Source organism: Megalops cyprinoides, chromosome 25 (assembly GCF_013368585.1).
Source record: "Megalops cyprinoides isolate fMegCyp1 chromosome 25, fMegCyp1.pri, whole genome shotgun sequence".
NCBI classification, from domain to species: domain Eukaryota; kingdom Metazoa; phylum Chordata; class Actinopteri; order Elopiformes; family Megalopidae; genus Megalops; species Megalops cyprinoides.
Genome location: NC_050607.1, coordinates 536728 through 559244, shown reverse-complemented (window position 1 = coordinate 559244; position 22517 = coordinate 536728). Strand labels below are relative to the sequence as shown.

Here is a 22517-nt window from a genome sequence, read left to right as displayed (position 1 = left end):
GTGGCTGTTAATGAATGCATTTCATTTAAATAACCCCGATTAGGTTTTTTTTCCCGATAAACTTTTGTAGGCTACTGTTCAGTTTAGCTGTTGATATGATGCGTGATTAAAAACTACTGGAAAAGGGTGGAATGCTTTGTTTTTCTGTATAATTTATCATTGCTTAGTTTATCGCTTACTTGCTGTCATGATTTCCCCCGCAAAGCACAAGGGTGCCTCCCTGTAACGCGGCTGGACGCGGACGCTTTTCACTCACCGCGGACATCCAGCCATGGACGGGCGCTGTGGGGGAGGAAGGGTCCATTCTCCGCCTTTTAATTCAGCCAGCCGGTCTCATTCATTCCAAATTAGCCCTCTCCCTCCGCGCATTGTTCGGACGCGAGTTCTGATTCAGCGGCCGCCACATCCCTTTCCTGTTTGCTTCGGCCAGGTGTTCCCTTTAAAGCTGTAAAACGTGATTGTTTTGCACAGATTGGAGCGGGTGAACACGTACAGTAGCATGTCCGCAGCTCCGATTAGACCATCTACGATGCAGTCGGGAAAGATGAAAAAGGACGAGTCTTTTCTGGGAAAACTGGGAGGCACGCTGGTTCGGAAGAAGAAATCGAAAGAAGGTAACTCCACTGCAAAGGATCATGTGTACATCATTACTGTTTGTGATACCAACGATGAGAAAAAGTATTATTTTGCGATCACAGCGTTACTGTCCATGGTGCTGTAGTGAATATTTGAAAAACACATTGCCATTTTATTTGTGTTTTGCGCGTTGTTGCTTTCGACGCACAGCTGTCGGATGCCTTTTTACCAAGGATGAAGTATGATGGGAAAGTAATGTTTTTGTGTAAGTATTTTGATGCCGTGTGTTTATTTCTTCTCACAGAAGCCGTATAGTTGACTTTTACGAAAGGTTTGAATAACTTTTTCCAAATGTTAGCTATTTAAAGATCTTAAATGAGTCATCATGGGCAGCAATTAATCTGACTTTTATTCATAGCTTGTGGCACTTCTGCACACATTCAAAGGTGCTGGAACACATTAGCATATATAGTTCATTTTCCAGATGAGAACTGTCCTGTTTGATATACAGCAGAAACTTTAGAAATAATCAACAGAGATGTTCAGCAGAAACCTTAATGGGTGAGAGGGGAAAAAGACCGGCATCTCTGGCGATATAATGCACACCATTGGAAGGGTCACCTATGTCAGGAATGCAAGGTTATTTAGATAACTTTAAGAGGATTACACTATCTGTTGTTTAGTTCTTGGATCTGTTTTAATCACTGCCCCTCAGCTGTCTGCTGAGTGAACAGCTGCAAGATCTGAGGCCTGTGTGTGTGTGTGCTTGTGCGTGTGTGTGTGTGCGTGCGTGCGTGTGCGTGCGTGTGTGTGTGCGTGTGTGTGTGTGTGTGTGCTTGTGCGTGTGTGTGTGTGCGTGCGTGCGTGTGCGTGCGTGTGTGTGTGCGTGCGTGTGTGTGTGTGTGTGTGTGTGCGTGTGTGTGTGTGGTTCTGTCTAATTGTGTGTGTGTGTGTTTGAGTGTCTTTGTTTGTATAGATGTGTATGTATGTGTGTGTGGTTCTGTCTTAGAATGGGTTTGTGTGTGCGTGTGTGTATGCGTGTATCTGTCTTTGTGTAGATGTGTGTGTGTGTGGGGTTCTGTCTTAAGGAGTGTGTGTGTGTGTGTGTGTGTGTGTGTGTGTGTGTGTGTGTGTGTGCGTGTGTGCGTGTGTGTGGTTCTGTCTTAGGGAGTGTGTGTGTGTGTGTGAGTGTGTGTGCGCGCGCGCATGCATGTGTGTGTGAATGCCCATATAAGGGCCTCAGAGGGGAGGGAATGTAGGCCAGGCTGAGTTCCACTGCAGCTCAGTCGGTAACACTTGGCTGTCCTGTGTGCGCTGACTGGCTCTCCTCACTGCCCTGTGAATTACTCATACAGGATTTCCCCTCTGTCTGCCTGCGGCCTGTATCACTCACTGCTCTGTGGTATTTACACTCATACTCTGATACTGCTGTGTGTCCAGAACAATGCTACCCTCCCATGTGTGTGGAGCAATGCAGGGCTTTACTGTGGGGGAAAGTGCCACACCTCTGACATGGATGCATAAAACTTAAATCACTTAAATTCAAGTGTTAACATGCAATCAAACTCAAAGCCCCTCTTCAAATAAAATAGCACTGATGTGTTGGGTCAGTGGAAATACTGCCTTTGCAAAGGCCCTGAGATGGACAGTATGTAGCTGCCTTTTCAGATAACGCTCTTTCACTTGCTTAAGGGAAGCAATTCTTTCAGATCCTTCCCTGCTGAAGGAAGTGACTGTGCTGTGTCTCTCACTGTGTGCATGAGATAATGTTGTATTAAAGTGCAAGTCATTTTAGACCTCTATATAAAGTGAAGTAACCGCCAAGACCTTCACTGTGGCGGTTTATAATACATTACTCAGTGTCATCTTCTTCCGTGAGGAGTTTGTTGGAAGTAAGTTGAATTTTTTGGGTTTGTTTTGTGGTTTTTTTTAAAAACATGTTGATTGTAGATTATTTGAGAAATATGTTCAAAAATCAAAAACACTGCTAGCATCAGTGCACTTGCATGAAAGCGCTCACACTGAAAGTGTAGCGGCATCTGGAGTGTGAGGGTGATGCTATTGGCTTATACATTTTCAGCGATGCAGGGTGTAGAATCCAGGAGATTCTGCGACTCCCTGCATTGTTAGAGTTGCTCCAGAAAAAGGCTGTTTTCCTTTCAGCACTCCCTGTTCAACGTGATCGCGCTGCTCGGTGGCAGAGTAAGTCCAATGTACAGCCGTGAGGTGTTCTCTCTGGACATCTGTGTCTGACAATACTACTAGTAAAGTGGCTTAAATGAGTAAGTAAAAATGGGTATAGAATGTGTGAAAGTAAAAATGTGTGTTTGAAAGTCAAATGGAATAATCTGTACAGTTTTGGTATAACATGTAAGTTTCCTGCTGTAGGATCGCAGAAGCCCTCCCCTGTGAGTATTCTAAGCTGTGCTTGATATGTTTACTCCAGATGAAGATCTTGAGTTTTTATGCTACTTGTGCCTCAAATGTTGGAAAGAACTGAGCCTGTGTCGAGGTGGTGGTGTAGGAGTTACCTTCACTTCCAGATGTCTTACTTCCTGCTGCTGGTAGGTGGCGTTGTTTCTCACCGACTGCCTCATCATTGGCAGTCTCCTGCTGAGGAAATGAGATGAGTGTTCCTCAAGCTTCTCTGCATGTTTAAGAGGATGCAAGAGGAGTGCCCTAATGCGCTGCAAGAAGAATGTAGCCCTGCATAGTGCAGTTCCTGCCCAATACTGCAAACCCTTGGTATTCTGAAAGTGGTGCATATAAGGCCTATCAGATGATAGAAAGAGAATATCCCTGCAGTTCTGGCATGTTTGGGTTATTTTATCTGAATGAAACAGCAGCTCTCAGGGTAAATGGCACATTTTTCTGAATGTTCTGGATAAATGATGCAGAACTACCCATGGTTCTGCAGCTACCCATGGTTGCTAAAGATAAAAATAATCTGGTCGAGACCAATCACGCGTAGAAAGACCTTTCATTGTGAATGTCCCAACTTTCATTCAGTTTGTGTGTCCACACATATGTTGGAGATCTTAAAAAGGCAGAACGTTCAGTCACTCTGTATCTGTGTGAAGCAGGTATGTCAGTGATTTGCTTGTGTTTGCCCTGCACTCGTGTAGGACACCTGAAATAGCCGTGCTGAGAGCCTGAGGTGCCACAGCTCCAGGCTGCAGGGCAGCGAGGCTGTGGGTATTGCGTGTCTGTTAGTCACAGCTCGCCTGGCCCCTCATAAATAACTGCGGCTAAATTTAAATCCTCACCAGTGCCCTCCCTGCTGCGGCATTATTAATATCTTCCCTGGCGCCTTCACAAATCATAGCTCCTGTGGAAGACATGTCTCATTTCCTGAGAAGTTTGGTGTTTTGGTAGAACCGGTAGAAGTTCAGCCACCCTGTGTGTGTGAGGTCTGGAAGGGCAGCTTCTGTGTGAATCTGCCTCCTCTCTCTCCATCTCAGCAGACTCCATAGATCGCTGCAGCCCTAGTTTCTGCCTGTTCTATGGAGGACTGTTGTGCAGAAATGGTTTTATATCAGGCCAGGCTGAGCGCAGAGCAGAGCCGTACTGGCAGCAGATCGGTCTCAGGAGAAGACCTGATTTACGGTCTCAGGAGAAGACCTGATTTACATCTGAGTGAAAGTAATCATGCTAAAAGGAAGGAACCTTTCTGCAAGATGTGCTTATTTCTCAATGCTGTGCAACAGATTCAGCACCATGTACACAATACAGCCTACTGCAAAACTGTAATGTGGTTGGATTTTAAGGATTTAATATGACAGGCAGTGATGTTCAATAACTAAAGGATAGACATTTCACATTTCTTATTCTTTAATGATGTAATAAACCATGCAATAAAGTATTACACTGAGGACATCAGATGGGGTTTTGTTTAAATGTGTGAGCGCAGCATTGTCTGCCTTCAGCACAGGTGTGGTATTTGACGCTAAGGCACAGCACTCATGTACTGAATGTGAGCTGAATGAGCTGGCATGTGCAATGGGCATGTGGGCAGTATGAAAGAAAGGAGATGGCAGTACCTGTCTGAAGTCCCTGTGGTCCCTTGTTCCCTCCGGGCACCCCTGTACCCAGGTATCTGCTGGTGTCCCATGTGCGGCTAACCCCATTACCACCCCCTCCGTGTAACTGGAATGGGGGGGGGATTAGGCGGGGCGGGGGCTGTGACAAAAATAACACGTGACGGCCGGCTTGGCGTAGCCTGGCCCCTCCAGCTGCTCCGGGACACTCTCCTCTCTGTCTCGCGGCCGCTCTGAGCGGAGCCCCAAAACAAGGACATGGCTGGCCTGCTGTGCGGAACCAAACGCAAGAAGCAAGGTACTGCTGCAGGGCGGGGGGTGCGGGGGGGGGCCTGCCGCAGGAGCCGGGCTGCGGGGGTCCCTGAGCACAGGGGGGCAGATATTTTAAGGGCGTAGTGCTGTCAGTGGCTATTTCAGGCTACATCCTACTTGCTGTTAATGTGTTGTTTGGGGCATATTTGCTGAGTGTGTTTTGTGTGTTATTGATTGACCGTGAGAGCCTCTAATCAAGAGCCTAAATGACAGGAGTTACAGGACATGACTTACAAATAGTCTTTTCCAGTCATACAGGAACCCTGTAAGGAGTTTGTGGCAGATGGTCCTGATTGTTTTTATGCTGGCTTGTAGGGACAAGTGCTTTTCCATGTGTTCCCCACATTTTCAGTGATTGTTGGTTCATTGGTTTCATTTCAGTTTGTTGCCATAAATGGGAGTTTATTATACTCTCATTCTGAGTGTTCTTTTGCCCGCCTTTGCTGCGGTTGTGCTGTGGTGCTCTGAAGATTAGCACAGCACCACCCAGGCCTGGATCTGAAGGCAGGAAATGATGCAGATCATGATGAAAGTGAGCAGTGGGCACTTTGCAGGAAATGCTGATCTTAAGAGTGATGTATATGTTGCCCAAGGCTTCTGTATGTTTTCTTTTTTCCAGTCCTCTGAGGAAAAGCCTGTATCATATATCGTCTGTGCATAAACCTCGAACTGAAAGGAGTGCTTCATCCCGAAAAGTACTGCAGCAAAGTGCTGCTCTATGGAGGCAGTGGTGACATTAGCCCATGCGGTCCGCTGTCCTTGCTGTGCGGGGAGTATCTGGGGATGGGGCATCAGGTTATCTTCAGCATCAGCAGGAAATGCAGGCATGGCTGCTGTGTGGGTGTGGTGCCCAGTCTGTCCTGCCTGCGGATGTGTGATAGACACATCTGCCCCATGTGATGGTGTCCCGATAATAACCAGCGGCGCTTTGGTTTGAGTCTTGGGTTAGGCCTGACTAGTGTGGTGTTAAACAAGGCACATTGTCTAGATGGACCCTGTAAATCTCTGCTCAGAATATGTAATGACATTCCTACGCTAATCTCTAGGAATAAAGAGAGACCTGAGACTGGAAGCAGTTCTAGGGTTAGGCCATGTCCATATTTTCTGACTGTCAGTATCATCAGACAGTTTAGAATGAACAGTGAAATCAAAATTTTTATTTTCAAATAACATAAAGTAGTGAAAGGTTCTGACACGGCCCGCTCATGATGCTGAGGCAGCTGCTGTCACCGCTGTACCTCAGTCATGTGCACTGATAACGATGGCAAACTGGCCAAGGAGGTTTTGCTGTCTTCCCATCTGCTGGTTGCTCTTATTCAAAAGCTTTGAACTTGAAAAAGCTGCCAGGCAGGCCGTCCTGGAATGAGATCCTTCTTTCATCCACCTTCAGTCAGATTTGTAATCTCATCAGGGCCTCTCTGTGTCCTCCCGCAGTGAGCGACCTCCAGGAAGAGGGGAAGAATGCCATCAACGCCCCCCTGCAGCCCTCCAGCACAGACCTGCTCCCCGAGGACACTCTGCTGGGTAACGTCCCCTCCACTGTCTCAGCCCAGTGCTCTTTCTCTCCAGCAGGGGTCGCTATTCAGACAAGCTACAGCAGCAGGTTTAAGTGGAACACCTTCAGTGGATGAGTACCGAGCTACACCGAAGGCTCTGATTTTCTGACTGAAGTTATATTCAGCTCTTAGTTTCAGCATAGGGGCTTTTTCCCAGTGGAAAGGCTTGCAGGCGCTGCTGATGCTGCTGGTGATTAGAGGAAGGTGGGGTGGGTGGTGTGGGGAGTCACTGCAGTGATGTCCCTTCCTCACAGCTAAAAGGAGAACTCTGTGGAGCTGTGGAGAAGCCCTGTAATAGGCTCAGCTGTGTTTGTATGTCAGTGGGAGATGTTGTCTCTCTCTGTGTCTGTGAGTGTGTGTCATTCTCTTCTGGCCTCTCTGACACTATGAGTCTCTTTACAGAGGAGAATGCTGAAAGGACCATGTTGGACCCCACATCCAGGGACAGCCCCAAGTTTAAAGACCTGCAGAAGGTGGGTTAATGTGCTCTGTGCTATGTTCTCTGGCCTGTGTGAATGGGTCTGACTCTGGGTCCTTGCTCAGGTGTTAATCGACTGGATCAATAACGAGCTGGAGGAGGAGAGGATCATCGTGAAGGACCTGGAAGAGGATCTCTACGACGGCCAGGTGCTGCAGAAGTTATTTGGTAAGTGGAGTGCGATTGGAAGAGAGCCTCTGCTGAGGCATTGCTGTTTGAGGGAGACTCAGTTTTGGGGTGCTCTCACAGGTAGAGTGTCGGTGTGTGCGGTGGGTTTGGTGCTGTCTCACTAACCTGCATGAACACAGTATGAAACACTCAGTCTGCTACCGATGAGCTCTGTCAGTAGGGAAGTGCCAGGGTGTGATCTTTGGGGCATGACTGTGACATAGAAGTTCCCAGCATCCCACTTATATGAGTGCTGATACCACATTAACAACCGAGAGAACAAGAGCAGGAATATTATCAGTGACATCGGTGCAAAAGGAGACAGAGGTCCTTAATGAAATGAACAGCAACTGAAATGTTCTCCATTGTAACCTTCCAGCTGTTCCTCCAACTGCACAGTGACCTTGATGAAGGATGATGTGGATGCTGGAATTATCACATCAGAGCTGTGCATTATTTCTCATGAGAAATATCACAACGCATACCATGGTTTTTCACCTATACTGTTGTATGCAGTTAATACTTCTGCTGTGAGAAATTAATTATGTCATCACAAATATTAATGTTTTTGGATATTTAAAAATTCTTTGATGGCTGAAGCTTGACTTGAGATTGCTAAATCTTTTGTACATCTGGCAAAGAGCTAATTATGGTTTTAATGTTTCACTGCAGATTTAAGTTCTCTAGTGCACTACTGAAATTTAACTCCCATTAGCTCTTTATGTTCAAAGATAATATGTAATCTGTGGCTTGTGTTGCTGAAACCGATCATTGTGTATGTGCGTATTTGTTTGTGCGTGTGTGTGAAAAGAGAAGCTCTCGGGGCGGAAGCTGAATGTTGCGGAGGTGACGCAGTCAGAGATCGGGCAGAAGCAGAAGCTCCAGACAGTGCTGGAGGCTGTGAACGAGCTCCTGACTCCTCATGGCTGGGCCATCGAGTGGAGTGTGGACTGTGAGTGCCTCAGACTGGCTGAGTGCTGCCAGACCCTGCGCTTTCACTCACTAAAGCTGTGACTGATTCAAAGGCTCACGTCAGGTCCAGGGGAAGATTAGTACATCCTTCCTTATTATCATTTAATGCCTTCATCATTTTTAGCCTTTTTTGTCTCTCTCTGGAAAGCCCTTTAAAAATGTAACCCACGGAAAGTGAGTCATGTTGATATGTCTTTACAAGGCTAGTCTAAAAAAAATCCTGTTACACCCAAACCAACCTGCCCTTTATAGATGTCACCAAGCTATGGCGTACAATATCACATGTTCTCGACTCTGCTGTGTTTTTTTTCTTTTTACTACATTACATTTTCCCTGAGGAATTCACACAGCAAAGGCAAGTGAATGTATGAAAGGTACATGCTGTGTGGAAAGAGAGCCCCTCATAGCAGTCACCTCTCTCCCTGCCCTCACAGTGATCCACGGCAAGAACCTGGTGGCCATCATCTACCTGCTGGTGGCTCTGGCCATGCACTTCCAGGCCCCTATCCGCCTGCCCGAGCAGGTGTCTGTGCAGGTGGTGGTGGTCAAGGTGAGGGACTTCATCGGCTTGCCTGTTGACCTATGATGCAGTTTAGAACGGGCACCTGTACATTATAATATCACTAACAGACGTGTAAAAGTGAATTAACATTTTAAATTTAATGGCAGAGATTGGAGTTTAGGTTTTCCCACATGCGCTAATCCTCAGTGAAACTCAGGTCTGCTCAGAACAAGACGAGTTACCGTGTCCCAGACCTGCCTGTTTTTATGCAAAAAAGGAGAGTTTGTGTGTGACATGTAAATGTCCCATGTGACTGGCTCTGATAAATCTACCTCAGAGTGTGGTAAGATGGTAATACCGTATTAGAGAAAAGTATTGGACAAACTCACAAACAAAATTGCAATATCTATAAAGTGGACACTTAAACAGAGTCTACTTATTACATAATATTACATTACATTACATTCATTTACCAGATGCTCTTATCCAGAGCAACTTCAAAAACATCAAACGAGCAGAAGTGTGTCTGTTCAGGTTGAATGAGCAACAGTGTCAGACTAGGCTGGCAACACTCCCAAACCAACGAGTGTGAGAATTACGCTATTCAAGCCTTACAACAAGTTAAATTGTGTAGCCTAGAAACTAATAGAAGCCAAGTACAAACGCTACCGCACACCACAGCCACTAGATTACAGAATCCAAGTAATCCAGGGTGGAAGTGATGTGGAAGTGAGTTACTGAAGTGAATAAAATTAGTTCCAGTTTACATGTTTGACATGGAGTTGACTTTCTGTGTAAAACAGAAAAGAGAGGGCATCCTACACACATCCCATGTGACTAAGGAGCTGACCACTACCACAGAGTGAGTACCACACCGTCTCTCTCCCTGTGACCCCACTCATAACTGCTGATCTAGGTCCAGATTCCACAGTCACAATTCCAATATCAACTATTACAAGCTGAACAGGAAAACTGGTCCGAGATCAGTTTCTGCATGGAGCTTTTGACCCCGCTCTATGTTCACTCTCCTGTGGCATAGTGTAGAGCTATCTAATGTTCAACAGTTTCTCCAAGGAACCCGTAAGCACAACTACTCGAATGTGTGCTGTACGCCTGACAGTCTGAATTGACATCAGTATGAGTCAGAGAAACCTTCCCTTTTAGCAAGGCAGCACATTTGAGGTAATTAACATTAACAATGTTTTTATTTACTCTAATTTATTTGTCTGTTTGTCTCTCTCTTTATTCTCTAGGATGATGATGGGAAGATTTGGTGAGTAAAGCAAGTGTATTTCTTGAACTGTATTATTCAGCATGATAAATAGCATGTGAAGGATTAGAACGCAATGTGCTTTCAGTACGAATGTCATGGATGTTTTTTTATTTTATTTTAGAGAGAGATGCCTTTGACACTCTCCTGGATCATGCACCTGACAAACTCAATGTGGTTAAGAAGGTAAAGTGTATGAATGGATGGCAGAGGCCCTGAGTGAGGGTATTAAACAGTCAGTGCATTCGTACTTTCTGTACTTACTGTTATACTCCTGTTCTCTGCACCTCTGCCGACAGTCTCTCATCACCTTTGTGAACAAACACCTGAACAAGCTGAACCTGGAGGTGACGGAGCTGGAGTCTCAGGTACGCCACAACACAGGCCTGTTGATCTCCTGAAAAAGCCTCAAAGTGAACAGCTCACTCACTGCTGGAGCAGACTTGGGCAGCTCATGAGCAGCAGCCCGACTGCTTACTGCGGGGGTGAGCTGTGTCTAAGAGAGTCACTCTCACAGGCCTCAGTGGTAATCGGAGTTAAATGAGAGTCACTCTCACAGGCCTCAGTGGTAATCGGAGTTAAATGAGAGTCATTCTCACAGGCCTCAGTGGTAATCGGAGTTAAATGAGAGTCATTCTCACAGGCCTCAGTGGTAATCGGAGTTAAATGAGAGTCATTCTCACAGGCCTCAGTGGTAATCGGAGTTAAATGAGAGTCATTCTCACAGGCCTCAGTGGTAATCGGAGTTAAATGAGAGTCATTCTCACAGGCCTCAGTGGTAATCGGAGTTAAATGAGAGTCACTCTCACAGGCCTCAGTGGTAATCGGAGTTAAATGAGAGTCACTCTCACAGGCCTCAGTGGTAATCGGAGTTAAATGAGAGTCATTCTCACAGGCCTCAGTGGTAATCGGAGTTAAATGAGAGTCATTCTCACAGGCCTCAGTGGTAATCGGAGTTAAATGAGAGTCATTCTCACAGGCCTCAGTGGTAATCGGAGTTAAATGATAGTCATTCTCACAGGCTTCAGTGGTAATCGGAGTTAAATGAGAGTCATTCTCACAGGCCTCAGTGGTAATCGGAGATAAATGAGAGTCATTCTCACAGGCCTCCGTGGTAATCGGAGTTAAATGAGAGTCATTCTCACAGGCCTCAGTGGTAATCGGAGTTAAATGAGAGTCATTCTCACAGGCCTCAGTGGTAATCGGAGTTAAATGAGAGTCATTCTCACAGGCCTCAGTGGTAATCGGAGTTAAATGAGAGTCATTCTCACAGGCCTCCGTGGTAATCGGAGTTAAATGAATGCTGAAGCATCGCGGAGGTTGCAGGTCCACATCCTCAGGCACTGCTGCTGCACTTAACCTGCATTGCTTCAGTGAATATCTAGCTGTGTAAAGGCAGTTTCTGAGCGAATAAACATTATGTTTGAGGGAGTAAAAATGCTGTGTCCCTGTGCTGAATCTGAATCTCCCATGTTGCCCCTCTCCCTGCCAGTTTGCCGATGGGGTGTACCTGGTGCTGCTGATGGGTCTGCTGGAGGACTACTTTGTTCCCCTCTATAACTTCTTCCTCACCCCGGAGAACTTTGAGCAGAAGGTAGGCGGCAGGCTGTGTGAAGCGCAGGGCTTTTTGATGTCAGGCTCCGGAGGGAGGCAGAGGCAGACTGCGACGCTGGCTTCGTCTGATCCAGGGACTCATTTGCTCAGCAGCTCCTGTGTGTCCTTATTTCCTCCTCAGAAGAGGAGCGTTCTGCAGCTCTGCAGTCAAACTCCATCTCTGTTGTTCCTTGAGAGACTTGAGACTTTTCCGACCTGAGAGAGAGGCGGGGCTAAAGCTTTTCTCTTCAATTTGTTGCTGTGTTTCTGTGGTGTCTGAGAAATGCATGCTGGGAACAGACTCCCCCAGACTGAGCATGCCCGCTCCCTGTCCTCTGCAGGTCCATAACGTGGCCTTCGCCTTCGAGCTGATGCAGGACGGGGGGCTGAAGAAGCCAAAGGCCCGGCCGGAAGGTACTGGCGTTGGGCAGGAAGGGGAAGGAGTGGGGGGTAGGCCTGCTGTGTGTATGTATGGTCAGAGCCCTAGGCTGAAAGGTTGTGGGTTTGAGTCCCAGATTAAACACTGTTATTTTCAGTTGTATTAGGTAGTGTAAGTCATCTGGATTGTTCTTGTGGTAAACCCGTTAGACTGAGTGAGGAGAATTTATATTGTTATGCAGTGTAATCCTGGATAAGAGAGTCCACCAAGCATGTGAATGATGACATACACAAACCTTTATAAGGTGTAAATCTTCACACTGCAGTGAAGAAACAAGCTGAAATTGCAGCACATGTACAGCCTGTAGGTGTGGGACTGTAATGTTTCATTTGTCCAGTAGATGGTGACCTTGTCATTCTGGACACTGAACTTCAAGACGAGCTTGTGTTTAATGTATTTTCATATTTGCATCATAAATAAACCCAACTTCAGCTAGAGCTTAGAAAGCAGAATTTTCCTTGTCCACAATATCTAATTTGGGTCGACTTTTTTTTACCAGAGTTTTTTATTGCAAGTTTTAATTGAATTTCGTTAGCATCATCCATTAGGTTATTTGTGTTCTTGGTGGTACTAGCAGTGAAGGTAGGGGAACCACAAATATATAATGAACATACTCAAATACCTTATGTCCTTTATTGCATGTTGTGGTAGTGGTTTGTGTATACTCACCTCTCCTGAGAGACAGTTCTTTGAGAGTCCAGACCTCTCTGGAGTTTTCTTTTTATTTGTTCGCTTTTTGCAGATGTGGTCAACTTGAACCTGAAGTCCACTCTGAGGGTCCTCTACAACCTGTTCACCAACTACAAAAATGCAGAGTGAAGTTCCCTTGGAGAGAAGCGAACTCCCCCACGCGCTGGAGCCTTAAGACTGGAGTCCCACAAGGGGGCGCTGTCTAGCCTCCCTTGATTTTACCAAGCCCACCCGGGGGGTCCTGTAAAGGGATGCTATTTGACCTTCTCCTTTTACCAAATCTGCCCACTGGAGTAACTGCCCTGCCCACTGGAGCCTTAAGACTGGAGTCCCACAAGGGGGCGCTGTCTAGCCTTCCCCTGTTTACCACCTTCTGCAGGAATCTCTAACCCCCCTCTTTGTGTGTCACATGACTCATCAGTTACCAAAGAGCTGAGGCTGGCTGTGTCTGTTTCAGTGTGTGATTGGCCCTTGAGTCAACGCTGCAGATTCTGATTGGAGTTTCAACTGAAAGCATGACAGGATTAAAAAAAAAATTTCATACCGTACTTGATTTTAAATTGTTGAGGGTAAACCACTCGCTGTTAAACGTGTTGTGGTGTCAGTAAGTATATTTGACATTGTATTGCCTGGACTAAGAGAATGCTGTTCCATGTGTGTATTTTATGCAACAATTGAAAACGTCTGATGTGACACCCACTATTTTAATACAACTGTTTTTTCAGTTTAATGAATTGTGTAGTCTGTTACAAAGCATATTTATGATTAATGTAAATCCCTTTGCTCAACCAGTTTCTACCTGTCTTTAGAATGTAATGGGCATTCTGAATGAGTTACTGTCCTGTGGCGCTCTGCCCCCGGTGGTCAGGTGAGAGAACAGAAGTGTCTGTGAAAAGCCATGCTGCATATGCAGAGACTGTTCATGCATGTTTGCCTAAAATTCAGCTGATCAAAATGATTTGTCAGGCATACTGTAATATAAATGGATTGTGAAGAGAAAACATGTCATTTATCTGCTCTAGTGTCTCTGATTAAATGAAATCGTAAACCAGTCAGACACACTTGTCTTAAAATTATTGGTGTCGGTAGTGATTGTTTTTACTGTTATTTTTCTTATTTAATGTGATGGCTGGTGGATGTTTTGTACATGCAGTCTGTGTTAGTGTGAGTGTTTACCCACCAGCAGTGTCAAAGCCCAGCCCTACCTCATGTTAGACATGCTTTGATCTTTACTGTATAAACTGCTGTTTATTTAAGGCTCAGACTCTCGCTGGTTTCGAGCGTATTGTCCTCCCCGTTTCCATGGTTACTCCTGGTGCCAAATCAGTCTTGTCCATCAGAGTGACAGGCTGGCATTTTTCTGCTCTCTTGTCCCAGAGGGAAAAAAAGCCTGGTGTTTTCTCAGTAATGGCTTCAGAAAAACCCTTAGCTTGGTAAAAGCTTTTAACACAATGCTGCTGTTTCACACATGAGAAATCGATATGACCTTCTTCAAACACAATGCCGTGAAGTGCTGCCTTCAGCCCCTGGAGGGGAAGTGGTCCTTTTCACCTCGTCTTCTGGGCCTCTCCATTTTTGTCTCCGGTGACAGGTGCCAAATTAACGCAATGACCACTTCACTCCTCCACTGTGAAGAGACCTTTTATTTTCAAGCGTCCAAACACTTGGCGCTCCGGTTCTTTCGGCATTGTGCAAGCACTGGCATTTGAATGAAAGGTCTGCTGAATGGGTGCCACATTGCCCTGTGCAGGTATCTGAGGGTCTCTGGTTTTTCGACAGGGTTAACTTCAGTTCGCAGGTTTGAACCGCAGCGTGTCAATGAAAACACTTGTCTTCTTCAGGAAGCTGGCAGCCTCCATGCGAAACCACAGTGCTGGAACAGGAAGTGACCGACTCTTCACTACCACTTCCTTTCTCTTTCTTTTGCTCCTTGTAAGAGGCAGCTCATACCATTATTTGCAAACAGCGGGTCGCTGCTGCACAGATTCGTAGGTTTTAATGGTTTGATTGGCGATAGGGGTGATCCTCCTGCGACCTCTGACCTCCTCTGAATCGGGCTGGATTGTGGTGCTTGCTGTTACAGCTGCAGTCAGCAGTCTTCCTCTTTCCTCATTGCATGTGATCACTTCAACAGAGGTAAGCTGATTTGTTTAGACGTCTGTTCTGAGTGGCCGATGAGGACCTGGGAGAAAATCTGGAGAAAATACACTAAAACAAAGATGTACACACACACAGAGCGACAGTGAGGAAGCAGTGTGTTGAGTTGGGCACTTTGGCGTAGTGCTTGTCAGACTGCGTCTCTGTCACCTCAGACACTGGACCTGTTCTCCTTTGGTTTTGTGCAGGAGACTCTCTGGAGGATCTTGTGGGTTACTATAGATACAGTACAGTATACAGCGGTCTGACATTGTTGCTGAGTACTACAGTCGGCTAGACTGCGTTTGAGAGTGAGAAACGGAGAGAGTGGTAAACCAGGCTCTGTGAAATGCAGGGTCAAGCTGACTTGCTAATGGCAGACATTTCCTGCCCATTAGACTGAGAATGGATGAGGCCCCGAGTTCATGGTTTGACCAGGCGTCGACTCTGCCAGACCAAGGCTCTGAGGACCTGGAGAGCTTCCAAGGTGAATCTGTACCCCTGAGAGCTTCACAAGCAAAGGCCACAGATCATGCAGTCACCCCATGCTGCAGTACACTCTGCCATAGCCAGTTCAGTTCTCCTTATTGTATGCATGAGATCCTTTTCTGATTACCACACTTCTGCAATCTGTTTAACAAGATTTTTCAAGCTCTCAGTGACTTCCCCTTAATGAGCAGTGTCAGAAGGTTCTCTGGAAAGTGCAAACTAACACAGTAAATGTCTGTTCCTGTATATTTTTTTGCTTTTTACTTTTTGAATGTGCAGGTGAAAAGAGAACCATAATTCAACAGACATCTTTGAGCGACCCAAAACTTGAGAAGCTGAAAGAGGTAAGATGTATTCATACCATAAATAAGTACTGATTTTTTTAAGAAGCAAGGGAAGGTTTTATGTAGCTTTTCTTCTAATGGTATTGATCAGAAGGATGTGGACAATAAAGTAAATTTTTATTTATGCATTTTCTGAGCCCAAAATATATACATGTAGGACAGACAGCCCTAGGGTAGCCAGTCGTCAGTACTCAGCCAATAGCTTTCGGCTCATTGACTGTGTTGATTATCCTCCTTGACAGGTGCTTGTCAGCTGGATCAATACGTCTCTAAAGCAGGAGCACATTGTGGTGCAGAGTCTGGAGGAGGACCTGTACGATGGCCTGGTGCTGCATCACCTTTTCTGTAAGAGACTCAATCCGTCAGGCAGGTACTCGGTGCGGCCAGGAGGAGGTAGACGGTGTGATCCAGTGGGAATGGTTTCTGCTGGCTGTGCGGAAGGAATGATGTATAGAAAGAGACAGCAATGACCGCACATACCAGAGCCAGTGCGCAGGTGTGTCTGCGTGCTGCTCACAGCCAGGTCAGCATCTTCAGGCTGGATTAGCAGCTGTCTCTGTGTGTGTTGTGTGTTTCTCTACGGCACATTAGCTGGAATGTAGCTGTCTGTGGATGCGTCCCCTGGACCGGTCAGCAGCTGTCTGCATGTGCTTCTAGCCAGATTCACCGGTGTGCACCTGCCAGTGGAGGAGATTGCAGTGACCACTGTGGCTCAAACGCACAAGCTGGGTGTCATCATGGAGGCCCTGAACCAGAGCCTGGCGGTGGGAGACCAGGCGTCCCGGAGGTGGAGCGTGAAGCGTGAGTCTGTGTGACGGCAGTGTTTCTGATACGCGTTCTTAGCGTGTGACACTGAAACCCTGCATGTTTGCAAGGGGACAGGCGGCAGTGTCCATGGCGGCCGTGTTAAGGTGACTCATCCATCACTGATTCACAGATACTGTGGGCGGAAACTTGAATGACTTCAGCTCTGACCGCACACACACACAGTACATCGCTGTCACCACGCGGGGGGGAGGGGGGATATTTTTGGCACTGTGGCATGTCACTGAGTCTTGTGTTCACAGCTTTGGGTTCACTTCACTGCTGTCTTAAAGTGCTGCTCTCACTTCACCTGCAGGGGAGAGGTGGGTGGGACGGCAGCTGCAATGAGCGGGGGATCCTTTAATAGCTGGAAGTCATGAATCTATATTTATGTCATAATGTCTGATACTGTCTATTAAAAGTACATGTACATGTTTTTCCACGTTCTTACCAGTTTCTGTACATAGTTAAAATGCCAAGGAGATGTCTCTGCCCTCCTTTACTGAGTGAGCCAGAGGCCTACACATGTATGTTCTGTAAATGTATTGGACACATGGCGAGTGACAGGGGAACTTCTCCAAACAGAGCGGGTAAAAATACCTTTGGAAATGACATCATGGAGCAGAGCACTGACTTCCCACCCCCTCCTTCATGGTGTGAGTTTTAAAATGGCTGCAGTGAAAAATAAGCTGCACAGAAGACTGGCTGTGCTTGTTTGATAACAGTTTCTCTAACAGCTCTCACAGTGGGGTGTGCTGCACCTCTCAGGGCCATTGTCCAACTCCTCAGCGCTTATGTGTGTTGAAAATGTATAACTGTAAATAGGCACTGTGTGTGTTTTAAAAATGGAACTATATTTTAAAAGCTGCAGTATGACAGGATTGGTTCACCATCATGATCACCAGTATACACCGGTCTGTAATGACTCTGTTCCTCTGCTGAGCTGGAACCAGGTTAGGACAGGCAGGGGCCAAAGCTGGCTGACCTGGTGTAGTACAAATGCTCCTTCATCACATTGCCTGCAATAAGAGCTTATGCCATCATGCCATATTCTTGTGTGTGTCAAATACAACTACTGCCGGAACTGCAGTCCAGGCTATGATTCCCCCCCCGCCAGGAAAAACCTGGACTCCACATTCTTTCAGCAGTGAGGGTGTGCTTCTATTTTCCATGTTCCAGCTGGGGCCGCATGCTGACCTTTCCCTCTTTTGCAGTCATTCATACAAAGGACTTGCTGGCCACTCTCTACCTGCTGGTTGCCATGGTGAGACGCTTCCAGCCTGACCTAGCCCTTCCCTCCAATGTCAGTGTGGAGGTAGTCATGCTCGAGGCAAGTCCAGGACTACAGCAGATTCATCCCACCCAAACACAGGCACTAAAGTGACTAATCCCATCCCACCCAAACACAGGCACTAAAGTGACTATTCCTATCCCACCCAAACACAGGCACTAAAGTGACTATTCCCATCCCACCCAAACACAGGCACTAAAGTGACTATACCCATGCCACCCAAACACAGACACTAAAGTGACTATACCCATCCCACCCAAACACAGGCACTAAAGTGACTATACCCATCCCACCCAAACACAGACACTAAAGTGACTATACCCATCCCACCCAAACACAGGCACTAAAGTGACTATACCCATCCCACCCAAACACAGGCACTAAAGTGACTATTCCCATCCCACCCAAACACAGACACTAAAGTGACTATACCCATCCCACCCAAACACAGGCACTAAAGTGACTATTCCTATCCCACCCAAACACAGATACTAAAGTGACTATTCCTATCCCACCCAAACAGAGCCTAGTTCTAGTTCTCCTGCCCATCTCCATCTCCTGTCTCCAACAGGTAAATAAAAGTGGGATCAAGTCAGAAAAACAGGTCGAACACATTACTGAACCAAGGTGGGCAAACCGTGGACAGTGCTTAACTCCTGATCTACTATAATCTAATATAATACCTCTTGTGTTGTATTGTTTTGGGACTCAGTGTGATCAATTGCGCAACCAAATATTTCACAGCCTGCTAAACCTCTCTTTAATTTATTGTTTTCCCCCAGTGATTCAGCTGAGGATTCAGCCAAGGATTCAAAAAGTAAGCCAAGAAAAAAGAAAGTCATGCTGACTCAATCTGACCCCCAAAGGGCCTTTACTACATTGTGAAAATCAGTGCAGGGACATAGCACATTCCCAGCATAGTGCTGGTGTCTGTGCTCCTCTGATAAATGTCTTTCTCTCTATCTGTCTGTCTCTCTCTCTCTCTCTCTCTCTCTTTCGCTGCGTTTAGAAGGAGATCCCATTGATGAACTCCTGAAGCTGGACCCTCAGAAAATTGAAACAGTCAAGCAGGTAACAGGTCGTGTCTGTAGGATCAGTCCCCTCTCCACGGTTCAGTCCCTGAGCCCTACTTTTGAATTATTGTGTCCCTCCTGTGAGACACTCATCATAACTGACTCAGTTCTGTGGGCTGGATTTGAGGAGGGCAGCAAGGTGACCCTACTGCTGTAATGATGGCTGAAGGAAGCCTGAAGGTCTCCTTGAACTCATCTCTGTGATGAGGGCCCTGTCCTCTAGAGATCCACATTACATTACAAATCCTCACCTTCATTTCTCTGTGTGTTTAAGCTTAACATAACTGTTAGATACCCACCAGCAACAGCAGCAGCACAGCGGTGAAGTGTGTGAACTGTCTCTCTTCTTCCCCAGGCAGTAATGCACTTTGTCAACAGGAACATGTCCCCTCTGGGGCTGCAGGTGACAGACCTGGAGAAGCAGGTACGTGTTTCCCTCACACACAGCTGCCCTGCAGGCTGTGCTGGTAACCATAGCGCCCTGCAGCCTCCTCCTGCCTGCAGCATTCCTCTGGACCATGCTGAAGAGCACAGCAGTGATGGGGTCACTGAGGGAAGTGCCTCGTTTCAGGTGTTAAACTGTGGTCTTGGTTTTCTGTGCCCTTTAACGGTCCCATGGTACTTTCTCCAGGGAACAGGGACGTTAACCCTGGTATTCTTGTCAAATTCCCAAACTGGGCCTGTCAGGCTGGCCTTCCGATGAGCCACAAGTTTGATTAGCTGAATAAACCTGTCCCTCTTCACCCCAGCGGATGTGTGGTGAGCAGAATGCGAGGTATCCTGGCGTGATATCCTGCACGTGGCTCAGAAACGTGCTGCACATCTATGGCGGCTGAAATGCATTGTGCTGTCGCAGTTCATCCTTATTGCAACATTACTGGCATAACAGGCAACACAAGTGTTCACAAAGAGAGAAATAATGTTTTGGAGCTTGAACAGCTAATCCACATTGACTCAGATTGCAATGTAATTGCTACACCCATGTCCAGGTGTAGTTTGGAGGTGCTCACAGCTGGGTGTGATTATGCATGTTGTTTACGCAGTCATGGACAGCAGCATGTTGCCGCGTTTAGAGAGGAAGTGAGGGGACATTAACCCTTTCCCTGCACAAAAAGACCCTGACTGCAGTAAACAGGGCTTGTCACCAGGCCATCTCTCTTTCTGCAGTTTGCAGACGGAGTGATTCTGCTCTTGCTGATTGGACAGGTGGAGGGGTACTTTGTGCCCCTCTGCGACTTCCACCTCACTCCCACCGCCCATTCTGAAATGGTAAGGCTTCGACATCGTGCATGATCTTAGAGAAGCAAGGCGAGAGGACGCATACTCCCAAAGAGGCTCTACAGTGTAATATTCAGTGCTTTGCTTTGGTGTCTATTGTCTCAACCACTGAGAAGTAGTCTTTTGGAAATAATCCTAACTGTGATATTACAAGAAATGGTGCAAGCATTGTATATGTCACATATCATTTTGGGATTAATGTTTATTTAAAAATTGATTATGTACATGAAATCAGTCTGCAAATGGTAATCTTTAGGTTCTGGAGAACGACAGCAAATATACTGTAACAAGTGTAATGTAAATGGGTTTGGTGGATATTACATTTATGCTGATCTGCAGTAGGATATAATATTTGAAGGGTTTTATCTGTGGGCAGTTGGTGGTCTGTATTAGTTTAGTCCTGGGAACAGTGGCTTGTGTACAGTATTCATGGTTTCGCTCTGTCCTCTCTGTGATGCATACCTTTTCCTGTCCCAGATCCACAATGTTACACTGGCCCTGGACCTGCTTAATGACCGGGAGCTGCAGGTGTCCAATGTTGACCCTCAAGGTGAGAGCACGTTCACTGCAGACTGCCTGTAGTGTATGTGTCTGTTTATGCAAACCAATGTGCGAGACGAGCTTGCTGAGAACAGAATGTGCTGCTTTGTGGGCTTTGGGTGTCCATGTCAGAGACAATCATCTCTGGTGAGACAGACATTTTTATCTGAGTGTCTATAAAAAGGTCCAAGAAGATACTGTATAAATGAATGAAAAAGCAGAAAATGGGGAAATTAGTTTTAAAGTGTATTAATTTTGATAATAATTTGCATTGGAAGCCATTGTTTTCCGCAACAGTCTGCTTTCTGCATTGGTAATGTGGTCAGAATGATAGCGTCTCATGTTCCAGAAATGTGTATGTTGGCGGTATTATGCAGGGAGCTCTGCGCATGTTGTATGAAAGGATTTATGCAATGCATAATGCACACACGATTGTGAGGAAATCAGTTAGGACGCCAGCTGAGCCCGCCACTCAGGGGTGACAATCACACACTTTTCTCTCCCAGAATCCTCTCTGACTTTATCTCTCTGTTGGCATTGGGCAGTGGACGCAGTGATGTATGGAACATTGATTGTTTTGCGTCTGGAATTCTTCAGATGGCATGAAATTGAAATGAGGCTCCACACATGAAATGTGAATCTGGGAGTTGAAAGATTAAATGAATTGTGCTCAGAGGCTGTGTGTCTTTCTGTGTGTGTGTGTGTGCGCGCACGCGTGGATGTGTGTATGATTGGGCGCATGGTCGCATGTGATATATGACTTTGAGTGCATATTTATTTGTGTATGTGGACTGTGTCTGTGTGTATGTTTGTGCATGGTGCATGTGTGTGTATATGTGTGCCTCTGGTAGGTGTATTGGAATGTAGCGTATGACTAGTAAATGTTAATGTCTAGCATGATTGTTGTGACTCATGAGAGATATGCAGAGTAAGTATATATTCTGTAGTCACTGAGAAAAGTCATATAATTTGCTTGCTGGGATAGTTTTAATTTAAAGAAAACGTTCAAGCCGGTAGCCAACTGGATAAGCAAAATTAATTTAACCTTGAAACAGCACACTAATTGGATTTGTTGATAGCCTCCTCTTAATTATCAGAAACTCTCTGTTAGGCATCCCACTGCTGAAGGCTTGGGAGCATCATTCTGCAGACATTCATTGCATTAATAAACTACAGTCTGAGCTGTTTTTTAAATAAAACAAAATAAAAGGTTGCTGTAAAATGAGATATGAAATATTTTTATTTTTACAGATTTTTACAGAAACTTTTTACAGTGTTTATTTTGTGGCTTTATTTAAAGAGGTACATGTCTGTGGCCTGCCATTACCAGTGTCACTGGTGTGAGTGGTATAAATAGGATCTGAACACACACACACACACACACACACACATCCTCTATATGGCCTTTCAAGTTGCTCTTGAGAACAATGTGTACCAAATCAATTACTAATAACATACTGTGTGTGTATGTTGCTAGATATTGTCTCCCAGGATGTGGCTGCCACACTGAAGGTCCTCTATGCCCTGTTTAAGAGGCACAAGAGCAAATGAAGGCTGAAAGACAGACGCAGACCTGTGGACTGGGGAAATGAGGGAGGAGAGAGACTGGCTTCACAGTGACATCACTGGATATATCTGCACCACATCTGAACACAACTGCCTACTACATTCCAGTACATGTTTATTTTCTCACTGTCTTTGAAGATGCACCCTTCTGAAGATGCATTTTAGCAAGTTACAGTATCATGACTGAGATTTAGAATAGTTTGACAGCAAATCTTGTATACTGCCAAGCAAACATTTGATATGTTCATCCATTTTGATTTCATGATCTCATGATCTTCTATTGCATTATTCATAAATTGCTTATTTTCTCTGCCTAAAAGTTTGTTTTTGATCTCTCCCTCTTTCCCTTTCACCAACTGCAAAGGAAATAGCAGTGAGACTCTCACATCTCTCTCTCTCTCCC

At 45.9% G+C, this 22517-nt stretch overlaps 2 protein-coding genes across 6 annotated transcripts; both read left to right on the top strand.

Moving 5' to 3' along the window:
- The first annotated feature begins 462 nt into the window (after positions 1-462).
- On the top strand, positions 463-13639 carry parvb (parvin, beta). Of its 5 annotated transcripts, none has more exons than XM_036520135.1 (13): positions 463-614; positions 6360-6449; positions 6884-6954; positions 7025-7127; positions 7939-8079; positions 8534-8649; positions 9405-9463; positions 9855-9874; positions 9996-10057; positions 10171-10239; positions 11364-11465; positions 11806-11878; positions 12646-13639. In XM_036520135.1, the coding sequence occupies exons 1-13, from the start codon at positions 500-502 to the stop codon at positions 12720-12722; spliced, it is 1098 nt and encodes a 365-aa protein (XP_036376028.1). In that variant the 5' UTR covers positions 463-499; the 3' UTR covers positions 12723-13639. The 5 variants fall into 5 exon arrangements, with proteins under 5 accessions (XP_036376028.1, XP_036376027.1, XP_036376031.1 ...); XM_036520134.1 differs by having other exon boundaries at positions 11806-11914; XM_036520138.1 differs by lacking the exon at positions 463-614 and adding an exon at positions 2403-2468 and having other exon boundaries at positions 11806-11914.
- Positions 13640-14550: 911 nt separating this feature from the next.
- parvg (parvin, gamma) lies at positions 14551-22517 on the top strand. The gene is made up of 13 exons (XM_036519613.1): positions 14551-14729; positions 15128-15216; positions 15498-15562; positions 15805-15907; positions 16220-16363; positions 17581-17696; positions 18229-18284; positions 18440-18474; positions 18667-18728; positions 19086-19154; positions 19898-19999; positions 20486-20558; positions 22026-22517. The coding sequence occupies exons 2-13, from the start codon at positions 15135-15137 to the stop codon at positions 22097-22099; spliced, it is 981 nt and encodes a 326-aa protein (XP_036375506.1). The 5' UTR covers positions 14551-14729; positions 15128-15134; the 3' UTR covers positions 22100-22517.

Bases quoted from the DNA above. Each gene is read 5' to 3' on its own strand.
- parvb (XM_036520134.1), top strand. From the start codon at position 500: ATGTCCGCAGCTCCGATTAGACCATCTACGATGCAGTCGGGAAAGATG. The intron at 10,240-11,363 runs GTACGCCACAAC...TCTCCCTGCCAG, and splicing joins TGACGGAGCTGGAGTCTCAG to TTTGCCGATGGGGTGTACCT. The intron at 11,466-11,805 runs GTAGGCGGCAGG...TGTCCTCTGCAG, and splicing joins CGGAGAACTTTGAGCAGAAG to GTCCATAACGTGGCCTTCGC.
- parvg (XM_036519613.1), top strand. From the start codon at position 15,135: ATGGATGAGGCCCCGAGTTCATGGTTTGACCAGGCGTCGACTCTGCCA. The intron at 18,475-18,666 runs GTAAGCCAAGAA...CGCTGCGTTTAG, and splicing joins TTCAGCCAAGGATTCAAAAA to AAGGAGATCCCATTGATGAA. The intron at 19,155-19,897 runs GTACGTGTTTCC...CTCTTTCTGCAG, and splicing joins TGACAGACCTGGAGAAGCAG to TTTGCAGACGGAGTGATTCT.